General features: G+C 35.9%; 1 protein-coding gene and 1 long non-coding RNA gene across 14 annotated transcripts in view; one reads left to right on the plus strand and one right to left on the minus strand.

The window, feature by feature from the left end:
- The window catches only part of LOC129395456 (uncharacterized), a 212,115-nt gene that overhangs the window by 150,145 nt on the left and 46,669 nt on the right, over positions 1 to 15,301 (plus strand). The window lies entirely within an intron of this gene.
- The window catches only part of MBNL3 (muscleblind like splicing regulator 3), a 120,558-nt gene continuing 106,485 nt past the window's right edge, over positions 1,229 to 15,301 (minus strand). For 5 of the 13 annotated variants that reach the window (XM_063601610.1, XM_008967169.5, XM_055106886.2 and 2 more), the window contains 2 exons: positions 14,062 to 14,156; positions 3,900 to 11,562 (listed from right to left, as the gene is read on the minus strand). In XM_063601610.1, coding sequence (XP_063457680.1) covers positions 11,551 to 11,562; positions 14,062 to 14,156 — 107 coding nt within the window. In that variant the 3' untranslated portion in view covers positions 3,900 to 11,550. Of the gene's footprint in view, positions 11,563 to 13,232; positions 13,317 to 14,061; positions 14,157 to 15,301 lie in introns of those variants that run through there. The other 8 variants (XM_057301200.2, XM_063601609.1, XM_003814489.8 and 5 more) reach the window with 2 other exon arrangements.

Here is a 15,301-nt window from a genome sequence, read left to right on the forward strand (position 1 = left end):
TGAGTCCTCTTCCCAACTTGGCCTCAATGTTTACACTTCCATGTTTGTCTTTGCATTGCTCAATTTTAGCAAGAATCTTGCCAAGTTGGTTTAGCCAGAAGCCCACCCTTGATATCTGATCAGGTTTCTCATCCTCTACCAACTCCCAGTTGATGTCTTTTCACCCTGACCTGTCTTCAGCAAGAATCCTGTTAGGTCAGGTTAGCCAGAATCCACCCCCCACCCCACCCTGCCCCTTATCTCTGATGCTTCCTCTTAGTAATCTTCCATCCACTGTCCCCTACCCTGCTCCTTGGCTATAAATTCCCAGTTTTCCTTGTTGTATTTAGAATTGAACCCCGTTCAATACTGAGATCTCTTTTCCCATATGGCAATAGTCCTGAATAAAATCTGTGTTTACTGTTTGAACCACTGTTCACCTTTGGCTTGCTTTTATAACACATTACAGAAGGCAGAGGGGAAAGGTGAAGGGCACGCCCAAGGGCAGAGCACGAAAGAGTGCTATGTCAGAGTGTAGACTATTCCATAGATATTGAGGAGCTGTGAAGATTTTAATCAGGAATCGAAATAATCCACCATCTGACTTTAGGAAAATGACTCTGGCAGTAATGTGGAGGATGGAGCAGAAAGGAGAAGGGTCAAATGGCGCAGCACTGAATACATTCATAATCATAATTTTCCAATTATTTTTTAGTCTGTTATTACTAAAAAAGTTATTCTTGGACTGACTTTTCCCTAAGCCACCCTAACAATATCTAGAGCTGTATTTTTTTCCCCCATAGGAACATTTCTCCAGAATGTGGAGAGTAGAGGACAACATGTTGGGATGCCTGACACTCCTTGGATATTGTTCCTGAGTGGTTTGGGTGTTCCTCTGGATCCAGAATTTCATCCCAATGACACTGATATTCCAGGCTTCTTTAGTATTTCTGATGGTGTCCATCAGAAGAAAGGAGTTGCTTATTAGAGTGTTCTCTACCGCTGGCTTGTAGTTCAGTTTATGGTAAACACTTGCTTATCACTGAGGTTTTGTATATGAATTGTGAAAACGGGGTGTGATTGTTAGAACAAATACCGCTTGACTTTCATTGGCAGCCCTTTCTGTGAGCCCCAAATTATGACCACTGTTTGCAGGGATTCTTATGGGTGCAAGTTTTCCTAGTATAACTACCCGTAAGTGGATTTAACTTGGGACTTTTTTCATAGAAATTGAGAAGGACTGAAACACTTTGAATAAACTACACACACATTTATTAAATAGTGAAATGGTTAACAAAGGCACATCAATAACCACTTACTATATATACAGAAATATATATAATTAACACGGATACAATTATCTCATAACTGCCATTTTTTCCAACAAAGAGTCATTCAATTCTTCATGTCATGAAGGTTAAAGGCAAAGTCTTAGTCCCCATCTTATGCTTTCCCACCCTCTTCTTGAGAACTACATTGAACCTCTATGGGTTAATCATCGTCTTCTGTAGCCATAAGGTCTCTACAAGCATGCTGACTGCAGGCTCCTCAGATTCTTTCTCCATTCCCTCAAGTCCAGTTTTTAATGAACAGGCTGTTTGCTTTAGCAGGTGCTGTTGCTGGTATTCATCCAGTTACACTATGATTTTTTAAAAATCAATCTTTCCTTGTACTTGTACATGCCTGCATTGCATTGCATCACTTATGAAGAGATAGCTCCCTCTCTCATCAGGAAAACTGGATTTGTGTGTCTATGTCTGTTGCACTTTGCACCGGATGCCCTGCCTGCCTTTTCACTGTGTTCTTTCCATGCACAACAGAAAAATGCTGGGCTGCACTGGCCAGAACTGCCATTGTATACTAATTTCTTCATCCACTTTAGAATGCTGTGCTTTTGCTTTGGACATGTTTGTACAAATGGGAATCAGATAGTCTGTCCCTCTCACAAAGCTATTTCCTGGTGGCTGCCCTTTGTATCCAAAATCCTCTGTTTGGAGCTCTTGGCTTTTATTCCCCAGACACCCACTGTCCTCCTGCCTAAGGGAGTAGTGTAAGTCAGGCACTGAACAGAAAAGCTGGGAAGGTTTAGTTAAATGCGCATTTCTAGTACAGGAAAGAGCCAAGTAGAAAATCAGAGAATGTACACAAATATAGGCTTTAAATTACTCCAGAATTATAATCATACCTCAGGCCTGTCATTGTATCATGCCCTCTACAGATGATGACCATGGGAATGGATTCTGGTCAGTGGAATTTTAGGATGTTCACTATCTATTCAGTATTTTAGGTTCATTATCGTATCAGAACTTTCCTGATAATAACAAAATTACGAGAGTCTTCATTTTTTGGCCTTCCTGATGTGGTGAATGACTGCATTGCTTATAGGAATTCCATCTCTGCGCCTAAACACTGAGATTCAATGCCTAGAAGTTTGCTTAAGTAAAACATATTTCCCTTATCTATGCATGTAGGTGTCTGATATTTGCCCATTGGAAAGTCATGCCTTTTTAAATGTGAACACTTCCAGGACAGGCAGTATACTAAATACGGCCATTCTTGAACACCATAGGGTAATTTGTCTCCTAGATCTCAACTATGAGCAGTTCTCCATAGTCTGAGAAGCCCAACAGGAAAGCACTTAAGGGGAAAAGTCCAGATCTATCAGAGGAAACAGGCCTGATAAGTTGCTATCATGAGGATTTTCCAGGGCCAGAGGCCACCATGAGGGATGAGAAAAGGATGCTGTGAAAAGAATTTGAAAAGTACCCAAGACAAACTTGGTTTACATCTGTTTTTGCCTGTGGGTCAACTTTCTTCCAGCCAATAGAAACTCCAAGTCTCCAATTTGATGATGGTCGGGAATGCTTGCCCTGAATTCTTACCTAACATTCAGCAGCCTCAAAGAGAAAGACATTAACTGAATTCTGAAGAGGACTAAGACCTCTTGTAAATGTCTATATACTGAACTGTTTTTAGTGCTGGTATTATCAGACTCACAGAAACACCTACAAAACATTAAACGGCTCAAAGTGGGCTTATCAAGAAATGCCATCATGGGAACCACCTTAGAAATAGTAAAACAGGGCACAAGGGGCAAGAGAACTATGTATAGGGCAGCTGACACTTGACAAGGACCCAACCTCCTCCCTGACCCTCTTCACTGTTAAGAGACACATCAGTAATACTATGCTCTGCCATAGCCTCTGATCTAAACTCTCTTCACCGCAGTTTTCTATCAGCCCAACTCCAGAACAGTGGTCAATGCAGAGAAGTTCCAGATTCGCATTTTTGAAGCATTTTGAAATAAGGCAGAATAAAGTATTACTAAATTACATTTACTTTCTTAAAGAACAAAAATGATCATCCTTTTATTACTGTGCCATTTGTTGAAGATAACCAATTTTAAGTGAGAGAAAACATTTTAATGGAAAAATTCATGCATCTCATTGTTATGAAATGATTGATGCCCATCTGGAAAGTATGAAATAAACAACACTGGTTTCATATGTTACACTAGGGATGCAGGATAGACATGAATAACTGGGAAAGAGAAACTTCTAATAATGTATCTTAGACTATGCCTCAGGATTTCTGAGGCACAAGAGAAACTAGTAAGCATTCTCTCAAAATTTTAAGTATTCTTTTATTAAAATAGAAGTGTTTTTCTTGTGTCAGTAACTTCAATCTTATAAGAGTAATAGGTCTAACACAACGGATATATTATCTACATAATTCAAAATACTGATGGTATATTTGGAAATAAATTTACTCTATGTATGAAATATAACATTGAGCCAAATCAGAAATTTAAATTTCATTTTAGAATTACTAAATATTAGGATTAATATACTAGAGCATGAATAGCCTTCAAGTGAACTCCTAATGTGTGAATATGGATTCATAAAAAAAGACATAACCAAGAAGTTTATGCATTTTATTAGAAGAACAAAAAATAAACAGAAGTAGCATACTAAAATGAGCTGCATAATGTGCACTTTTAAACATAAACAAGCACTACAGCACTATAACTTGAAAAAAAATCAAAGCATCTGCAGTTGAGGGAATGAGCTATTGCATTTTGGAGGAAAAATACTATGGGAAGAGTTGGTACTCATGAAATATTCTGGTCATTATTTAAATATGTTACACATGGCTAATAATTTTCTTATATATATTTTTAATCGCCATTTTCCACCCAAATTATGTGCCTCCATTTTTCACATTATTCCAAATTGTTGTTATATGAATGCACAAAGTTAGTCCTTTAAAAAAGAATATATTTAGGAAAATCCTTCAAAAGTTTTTTAATTTAAATCATTGTAATTTGGGAGCATGGGGACAAATGGCTCATTTTCTGTTAAAGCAGCAACAATAATATTAAAATATTATTAATATTATAATATTAAAATAATATTAAAATATTAATAAATAAGTTTATTTTGAAAAGGGCATTCATTCCCATAATCCAGTGATATGATGGTCATATCATTCTCTCAACTGCTAGACACAAAAGACATAGCAACAAAGTAATTTGTTTCCATCACTAACAAATAGCATCTCTACACAGAAATAAAGCTCTGGAACCATGCAGTTTTATGACAGATAAATCTTTAGGTTGTGTGTTTTCAGAGAAAAAAGCACTGCTTAATAGTTAGGTTACTTTTAGGTCTTGTTACAGAGGTATTTTTTTAAAAACTAATATGATGTAGATGCCTAGCAAGGATTTTGCAATATCTGCAAAGAGCTGCGACTTATTTCATAGTCATACATTTTTTTTTACATATACCATAATTGTGGATGGATTCTATTTAAAGATAAAATTTCTCTTCAATAATCCAGCTTTTGAGTATTAGTGATTCTCTTACAGGCAAGAACAAGTAGAAGGGCTGGAAACTGCACAAATTAGTCAAACTAAATACTTTCTTGAGGTTAGTAATAGAGGGCTTTTTTTGGGGGGGGGCCTCAGTTACATCCATTTGTTTTACTTAATTCCCCAATTTGTCTTATTTATTGAAACACAGCCTCTATGTTGAAACTCCAGAGTATGACCCCGTGGCTGTCAGCATGCACACCATGCCATCTATTCATGGGGTATCTTTTGTGATGCTTCTACAGTTATTCCTACTAATTTATAGGTGATTTTTCCTGACTTAAAAATGTCATATCTCTATTGACCTTAGAAAAATACATTCTTGAATCTGGCATATTCACAAAGAAATGTCCATATCAGTACATAGGTTAAATTGGGAAATTATGTTGGAGATAAGGCTGAAGTTGGAGTTCCTAACTACAGAATGAAGGAATGCTTACATTTTATATCAATGGAAATGCTGGTCAGATTGTCAGGCTGTTTGTTGTATGGCTAACTCTAAGTGATTATGGGCTGAGGGAAAAGAAAATTCTAGCCAACTGGCCCTGAGGTATTGGACAACTGTAAGGCTTGGATTGCTTTCTGGCTTTGGCTTATTTTTCTTTCTCTGTAAATGAGAACTATCAAAACGAGTAGCAATACCAACTCCACCAACCCCAGGATGGGCTCCTTCTCTAGGTACTACAAGTACCTGTGGTGATCAAATGCTTAACCTTTCTAACCTTGACCTCTTCTAGGCCTCATTGCCTGGGGGCAAAAAGAAAGTTAACTGGCTATCTATAGGTGGCGTGGGAGCTAAAATTGGCAGAGATGGTCAGATTGAAACATTGTCTTCCAGCTCCTGTGTTACGTAAGATTTTGGCTGGTTCTCTTCTGTTTAGTTAAAACAAAACAGTGGGAGGCTGAAGTGGCACAGTTAACTACTTTGTAATCTGGTAAAGGTAGGTCAGAAAACAGCTTCCACTGAACAGGTATAATGTAAATGAAGCCAGTTATAAAGTTGTGCCAGGAGCATTTTTTTTCCCTTTGTTGAAGGGAATGAACTGCCCTATGCTGGCCATCCTTAACTGTTAAATATCATCTTTCAATGGTTACCGATTTGGTTTTGGTTACTGGATCTTAAAGGAGGAACAATGGTCAACATTAACAATTTGCCGCTTAAATACCTATTAATTGATAAACATTTTAACTGACACATATATCAGCTGATCACTTTCTGTGAAAGATGAAATCTGATTCTATCATAACGGTAATATCTATCTTGTAATACATGAGTTATTTCACTGCTTACAACCACTGAAAAAGGAAAACTTGTTCTAGAAACTGCCCGGTGTGTGTGTGTGTGTGTGTGTGCGCACGTGTGTGTGTGTTTATAGGGGGGATTAATTTAAAAAGCAAACAATCTTTGCTAATTATCTTGTTAAAAGATGAAGTTATTCTACTCTTGTTCAGTGCTGTTAGCTGAGGCTGACCTGTTACCTGTTACTAGCCTTCTCTTTTGGTGACCTGTAGCAAACTAGAAAGCCTCCATAACAGCAAAGCAACATTATGCTTTAGTTAAGTCTTAGAGCAAAAACACCCTCCTTTTCAAAGCCTTAGAAATAACTCTCTCTTACTAACTTTTCCACTATTATCACAGACTTCTTACATTTAAAAAAAGCTCCAAGGATTGCTTTCATGGACTATGTACATAAGTGCAAAAAAGGTGTGTCTCACACATCCGCACCCTAACTGAGACAGTCAATTAACTGCAGCATATGTTTCTTAAACACTGTTAAGGGGTCATTCCACAGTATCTTTATGTATAGTTTTAAAAATATGAATTAATTTCAAAAGAGGCTTTAGTCATACATTAATCCTCATATAGCTATATTTGCTCATGTAATTCCAGAAAACAGAATTTTTGCAGCTACAGCTATGCCACTTGAATGGGGTAATTTTGAATTAAGTTATAAAAAAAGTTAGGTAATGTATTAAAAATGCAATGATTGCGTTTTGAAGTCTAAATACTGTGGAATAACCCTATCCACACAACAAATTCTATAAACTATAAAGCCTGATTCTAGAATCCATGTGTTATAAACTTTTTCACAAAAAGTCACACAAGGACACAAATTCAGCTTTTATATATGGGCCTTTGGGATTAAAAAAGAACCCAACCATGTCTGTTTTCATAGTTTTGAGCTGTATTTTCTACAGGCTCATACTGTCACAAATCACCTATAGTTTACAAGTAAAATGTTCACATACACAAATGTCTAAAGGTAGCCATGTTGTAATTTTGTTGCCAAAGCAACAACTAAATATAATTAGATAACAATTATTATTTGTATATAAAGTTAAATTTGTTCTTAAATTGTGAACTGTAAAGGATAGTTTTGGACTATAATCTGTATCTTGTCATACTTCAGTGTCAGTTCAGAACCTAGCTAGGCGGGCAGAATCCATGCAGTAAAAGCTTAAACTTTCTTTAACTTTCCTTTGAAATTAAATTGATTAGTTACTTAGAGCTACAAAAAAGCAATAAAATGAAACCTTAAAGATGAACAATAAGAAAAATGAAAATATGGTACCAATTAGTGAGTTATATTTACAGTTTGATTAGGCTAGTAACTAAATTTACAAAAAAAGTTGTTATACTCTTGGACATGCTATTTATTCTAGTGCCTTCTACAGGCACTGGTTAAACAAGGCTACTGTATTAGTATATCTATTCATCAGAATTGGGAAATCAGATTTCCCTCATAAATTTTGCCTATTTCTGTTTCAATGTATGTGAAATGTATTTGAGAGAAAAATAATGAGGATTTCAGTTTCTAATCATTCTGTACCTCATAGCCTACCCTACAGACTAAAGGAACTCGGAAAACTTGTGGCTGCATTTTACCTAAGAGCATCCTTATCTATACTCTGCAAAGAGGGGGACAAAGAACCAAATAACATTTCAAGTAGCACATTAACTTTCTCTCTTATTTAATAAAATGTAATGTAAATGTCATTCCTTATTCAGATATCACTATGCTTATTGGTAATGCTACTTAAAACAGATTCAAGTTGCAAAGATTAATTTCATTCAGTTTCTGCTGATGGTAGGGAGGAGGTACTTGCTTTTTCCCAAATTGGAGAGCCGGTGAGCTGAGGCCCTCCCATTAGTGAACACCACCTGGTGGTATAGGACAACACTTATGGCAAGATCAAAGTGCTTCAGCATGTTCAAAAACGGATGAAAAAAATTGATGGAGTAGAGAGAAGATGACTTTCCACATCATGATTAACTACAAATTAAAGCCTCTGATCTAGAAAAGTGAAATGAAATGCCACAGCTGGTTGTGGAATCATGCTCCAATTACAAAAGTAAATACTGTATTTAAATAGCAATTTTATGAATCCATTTATTTTAATTTAATCTTAATCCCTCTTTAAAATATACGTATGTTATGGTCACATAGTACTTTTTTAAAAAGTTGACACTACTAAAACCCTCTTAAAGATAACTTTTAGATTATTTTCTCTGTATACATGACCCGTTTTATCCAAGTTTCAGCACTCTTGCATATTTTTTGCAAAAGGATGAGAAAAATGGACAAAAACAATAAATTTGGATAAATAGAGGCCCCTGTAAAATACAAAGCTTATAAAATGTTAACTAAGAATCATAAGTGATTAGAATTTTATATATACAATTCATCCAGTAAATTTTTGTTTAGAGTCACTGATTAGTTTTGTGACTTGTCTTTTTAAATGGAAATTTATAGTCTAATGACTTATCTTTCTTCTTTTCTTTTCTTGAATAAAGATAATTTGAATAAGTCATTGCACATCTAGTTTAAAGAGTGCTATCTTAAAATTGTATTTTTTTCTCAAAACTCTATTGAATTTGATCAAAACTTTAGGGCTTTGAGCTTTCTTTCTTTAAGTTCATTTAGAAAACAACTTTTAAAATGCCAACAATGTAGAAAATTGTGGCACCAAAAATACAATGGCCCTAAATACCCCTCACGGAACCTTTTACTTTAAGGTAAGTCATTGTTAATGTCTTCCAGTGCTTAACGCAACATGAAAACAGCTGTACTCTAGGTCTATTATCTATGGTTTATGTATATCTTTGCCCAAAGTTGAAAAAGTTAAGTGAGACAGTTCACTGCATGCAGATGTCAAACTACACAAAAGTTCATTTTGCACAAAAAAGTTCTTGTCTCCTTTAAGGAATATATCCAGACTAGCTCAGGTGCATCCCTCCTGGATTCATGTAATCAGATCTGCCCTTCTGGAGAGGCACTGGCACGGATCATACAAAACTCAGTTCCATACATGATGAATTTCAAAAAGGCATACACTACTTTCTTCTATAGCAATGTTAAGATTTCAGAAACAGAAATTAACTGGTTCAAAGAGTCCATAGGTAAAGGTCAGGACAACTCTTGATCTCTAATTCCACGCAACATTGTCAACAGCTGACAATGACTCAATACAAGCAAGGCTGTTTAGAAAGCACTGTTGATCAGGATTTGGATGGATAATTAAGATCAACAGAGTATCAATTCCCAGAAAGCTAATTTTGCTCTCTTGTATTCTGAGCCAAATGGGTCTGCTTTGGAAGAGAGCATCAAATGTTCTGAAGCAAAAACAATGTGAAAAGGAGGAACAATGGGAAGCAGGAGATATTTCTGGGTCCCACAATGGCTAAGGTAGCCTTGGGCAAGTCATATGCCCCTGGATTCAGTTCCATCAACTATAAAAAGGATTTTGCTAATTCCATTGTTCTGTGATTCAAACACTTCTAGCCAGCTTAAGGTATCCTCAATCAGATTTGCTTTTTACTTGTCATTTTCATGAAGGAGAAAAACCATTATATATATATATGTATATGATGGTTTTATACTTTCTGGTGGAAGAGCACCTATTTACTAGAAAATATTAAATCTATTACTTGATGTAAAATGTCACGTGTTTCCACCACTGTATAATAACATTAATAAATGAGTAGAGTGGATGAGATATGTCACACACCACAGGAATTATTTGGTTGTAAAATTCTTTCATAAATATTAGTAATGTGAACTCAGCTGAGCTCTGTGGAGTATAGCCACTCTGTCTCATTCAAAGGGTGATAAAACCCTCTCTATTGTCATTTTCAAACATATATAAAGGCAAACGAATCCAAACAAGCATAAAAGAGGCTTGGTTATGATGTGAGAGGGTCTGATGTTAAAGTTTGGGCAGGGGGACACTTGCCATATATCACAGGTGCTTTCTCCTTCACTGAACTGTTTAACAAAACGAAACTCAGTTGAACCGAAGCTAAAGACAACTACAACCATCTTTCCCAGTTCTTTTGAATAAATCAAGGAATAATTGTAAGTGCTTCCCTGTTCCCTGTCCTAGCCATTTCTCCAAGCCTGTACTCAGGCTCCCTCTGTGATCAACAGAGAAGACTGTCCATTTGGGGAGGAAAGTCCTCATTTGCAACCAATTCTCTTTCACCCTGACTGACTTTTGCTAGATTGCATCTTACTTGTTATTCAAAGAGTAGTCTAAAGAGCATGAGCCATTTGCATTTGGAAAATGGCATTTGTGTAAAAGGTGACATTGCCATGGTTTTACACACTTTCCTCCAGTACGTAAAAACTATCTCCATGCCCCCATCTCTCCGTTTGATTTATAACTTGTAATTAGCATATTTTTAAGCTCCCAAGTACCAGTTTCTCAGCTGAAGATGACAAATGGCTCAGTTTTAGACACTCAACTTAGGAGATGGGATTCTCAAGCCACACACACAAAAAATCTAATGAGCACTTTACATAATTTTTAGTATAAATGCTGAGAAATTCATTTAAAGGTAAAGTCTTATTTGCCAAGCTATTTAAGAAGAGTGAATTAGGGGATAATGTTTTATGAAGTTCTCTGCTTTGTGCAGGTAATTTTTCTCTCTTTAAAAAATCTAGTAATTTGATTGTATTATGCAACATCAGATCTGCAGGTACAAATTATACACATGCATGTTAATGAGCAGGTTTTGTGCACATTCAAAAGTGAGGCGTTTTAAATGTCAGTCCCAAGAAACCTACAGAAATATTCTAAAGAGAGCATATTTGCATGAACCTGTCATGTTCTTAAGCACATATACTTCTGTTCCCCACTAATAACACTTTAGTTGAAATCAAACACCACACATATACAGCAAAACACTACAGTATGTAAAAACCTAACACAGCACAACACAATACAACACAAGAAATGGTACTGAATATATTTGTTACATCCTGAATCAACCCAATAGACTATCTTGTAAACAAAATAGTAAGGTAACACTTCAAAAACAGATGAACAATTTATCCACCAAGAATGTATATAGTAAGCCAAAAGCTCACTGTGGAAATACACTTAGCATGGTTATTAGAAAATCACAAAGAGTAATGTAACAAGTTACCAAATTTTATGGTCATGTTCTGCTTGATAATTCAAATAGGATGGATGGTTGGTAGTTACTAGTTTTCTATTTGTGTTGTTTTAACATCTCCATTGATTTTTAATGCTTTATTTTTTATTTGAATTTGCTGGCTGGCAGGTTTGCTTTGCTTAATACATTGACTGCAACACGCTTATTGTTGTGTTGGTAGAATAAGACATACGAGAATATATATAGAAAGGCCATATGGAGGTTTCCATGGAAAGATTCTGATACTCCATAACTCTGCTGTTCAGAATTTCAGCTGAAATGGAAAAAAAAAAAGAAAGAAAGAAAGAGTGAGAAATATTGAAAGGTTATTGAAGGAAGAGTCAGGAGAGTGTGGTGGGTCTTGCTCCAGTTCTGTCTGTTAACAGTGCCAAAATATCCCCAATCTGAATTTCAGATTGAAATGGGGCTTTTGAGAATGATCATGAAAGAACCATATATCTATGATAGTCTATGATACCCTTTGAGTGCTAATGTGGAGAACTGTCCTAACAGAGATGCAATCCAATGTTTAAGGCATTATCTATCTACTTTTTGTTGAACATACACCCATGTGTCCACCTTTCAACAGGCATGTACTGAGAAAACATGTTTGATACCAAACATTTTGAAATATGCAAATATTAAATACACTTTCAACTTTTTCTCTGAATGTTTTAGAGCCATGCAGAAATAGCCTACCTGTGAAGTCTGGGTATTGTATTGTACAAAATTACATTTTTGAACTTTAGAGGAATTTTTAGCACCTATTACATATTGAAGTGATTATGTTCTGCCAAATATCTCTACATTTCTAACAAAATCAAGCAAGAAGGAATCACTCTTCCCTAACATGCTCTGTTGGAAAGTTAATTTGACAACTTGTGGTTACCTTGACGTAAAGCAGCCCATGAAAGTTGGGCAAGTGTTGGCAAAACCTACATTATCATGTTTAGTGCTATTTCCAAGTTGCCACTATCCCAAATGACACCTCTGGAAACAATGACAATTTATAGCTCCTTCAGTTATCCCATGTGCTCAAAGGTGCCTTTTAAAATCCTTCCTTATGATTGAGGAGACCTATTTATTTAATGTCCAGTCGGCTATCTGCTCTGTCCAGAACACTTAGTGTTCTAAGCCCGTGTGTCCTCAGCAGGAAAGAAGGGCTAGCTGGGGTCTGGGGAACTAGTTCACGAGGGAACAGAACTGCTGCCTCCTTCAACCAAATGACACACTCCAGGTGTGAGAACTTCAAACTTTCGATGATGAAGGTATGCAATTCAGAGTTGGTACACTATTTTAGTAAGTCCCTAGAATTAATTAAAATACCTAGGAGTCTTAAGTGGCTTCAGAAGTCACATGTTCTTAAGTGAATGATTGCTTAAAAAAGTGTGTGCCATGATGGGCACCAGGCAAAGAGGAGATTGAGGGTGAAGGAGAAAAAAAAATCCCACAACAACAAAAATTTTAAAAAAGAGACATGATTGGAATGAAAATAATGACTCAGTTACTAAACTATGTCACTCAAAATTCAATACAATATCACATGACAGGCATAGTGCTTACTGTGTTTAACATAATCATATCAGTCAAATCCTGAAAATTCTTGTTTGATCTTCAAAAAAAATGAAGCTATAAAATGGTTAAAGAATTACAACTCAAAAGTAATCTGTGCCTCTGGCTAACAAATTATATATTCCTTTAATAATAGGAAAACATTTAAGAATGTGTTAGCTCATTGAGAAAATACAGTACCAGCTGTCATTGCCATATAAAAAATATTGCATATTTGCACTCACATTTCAATTTGGAAAATTTATAATGTGTAAATCAAGCTCTACATCACAAGCAATGTCTATGAATGAAAATATTTACGAAAGCCTTTTAGAAGTGCAATTGTGTAAATAAAATATGTAGCCTATAAATATTATTTATATTAATACTGAAAGAAACTTACTGTTCTACTGGGAACTTCTACATCTGTGAAATAAACATGCTGCTATTCAGTTCATCTATTGATAATTGGGGTATCTATAGTAGTAAAAAAGATTTTAGATTAAAATAGTTTCTTGGGAGAATTCTGTTTATGTTGTTATATATGTGGATCTTTTAGTCTATAAGCATGGTTCCCACTTTAATAAGGCAAAATGGCCCTAATACTATACAATAATTATTGTATGTATCTCCTTATAATTTCAAGACTCCCCCCAAACTTATAATCTGCCTTGTGAACTCTGCCTAGAAATACCTAAAGCAAATAAAAATCAAAACAACAAGCACATCTAATGTCCATATGAGAAGGAACTTCTGATGTAATCACTGCGAAATGATAAGGATATCCATGTCTTGGAAAGAAATGTGATATTTTGTTTTCTCTCCAGTGGATCTGAAGGTAAAGGTGATGACTGTACTAAGCCAAAGTTTAAACACAATAATCAAAAATGGCAGTGAAATAAATTCTCTTGACCAATGAGGAAGCATTTAAGTAATATTAAGTATATACATTTGAGGATTGGTGTGTTACCAGTAATTAAATATAGAATATCAAGAGCAACATCTGGTAACCAATTAAAAATGAGCAAAACTCCTCTGATTCATCTTGGGATGAATAGCAAAGCACATATAGCATTCTAGAATATACACAAAAATAAAAATTCTAAATGTGACAATGGCTTAAGAAACACATAAGAATCTCACCAATCCAAAAAGCATATACTGTGCATTACCAAAACATTGTAGTTATCTCGATCTGAACAGCTTAAATAAATGGCCAAACCTGATTGCCTGTAGTTGGTGCAGCGAACGGAACGCTGGTGGCAGGTGTTGTTGCTGCAGACACAGTGGTAGGTGTAGCACCGTGCATCATGGGTACTTTCAGTTGAAAACCATAGAAGCAACACACGGGAGGGTAGAGGATTTATGCAACCATGACATTTACGATGGAATGAGGTGTGGTAGGTATCACAGCAACAAGCCATGTGACATCATAACGACGAATACATCAGGGTGTTCATGCAATCACAGTCAGTGCAAAGCAACACAGCATGGAAGGGGGTAAAATTAAAAAGAGAAAAGGGGAAAGCCAATTATAGTTACCAATATGGAAAATGGAACCATTCTCAACATTTAGTAAGTTTTTGAGCAGAATCCCATTGTAGTTTACTCAAAAGGCTAAATTTTCAGAAGGGGCTATAATGAATGCATATGAAAACAAAAATCCAATGTTACAAGGGCTATCTATCTGAAGCTAGTTAAGCAGACAAGTAACTGGACTGCGCATTCAAAATGGAATTAAGGAATCATAAATTGGAATTTAGGTTCACTGACTTATGGACATGAATGCCGTCACTAGATTTGCAGGTGCAAACAGGCAGTTATATGTATACTTACCTGATCTGCATGCAAAGACATGGTAGACTGGTTGGTATGTGGTAGGGGGGCAGATATGAAGAATACAGTGGACTATGCATGCAGGTTTTTAAGTACACCTCTGGCAAACTCCTGGGAAACTTTGGCCATTTATCAAACAAATACATGGAGTACTTCACAGTAAATCTTGTCTTCACAGCAACTATTATAGCTACAATGGTTAGCAGCTGTGAAATCTCTTGCAGGATGTTTTATCTTTGCCTTTTCTAGTTTCTATCTCATTTAGAAAGCTTTTTGGGTGCTTTCTGATGTCTAGCTCATTTCAGAAAGCAAACCAGGGAATTAATGTGTGAATGGCAATGTGTGAATGGCAAGCATGCATATGTAATAATTTATCATGTCTACATCAATTAAATTCAGATTTTCTGAAAGTCTACAGAGAAAATGAATGGCCAGAGAAAAATTAACATGTGCAATGTCATAGAAACTGAAAATGTACCCCAAATGGTGATTAACAGAAACTCCATAGTTATCCCTTCCATTTATCTCTAGTTACCCATTACCCAGAGCCATCCCTGTTGTCTCATATGCCAATTCTAAAAACACTCTTGTTTTCCCTTTGGGAGTGCAGCAATTGTACAGGAAGC

Source organism: Pan paniscus, chromosome X (genome assembly GCF_029289425.2).
Source record: "Pan paniscus chromosome X, NHGRI_mPanPan1-v2.0_pri, whole genome shotgun sequence".
NCBI lineage: Eukaryota > Metazoa > Chordata > Mammalia > Primates > Hominidae > Pan > Pan paniscus.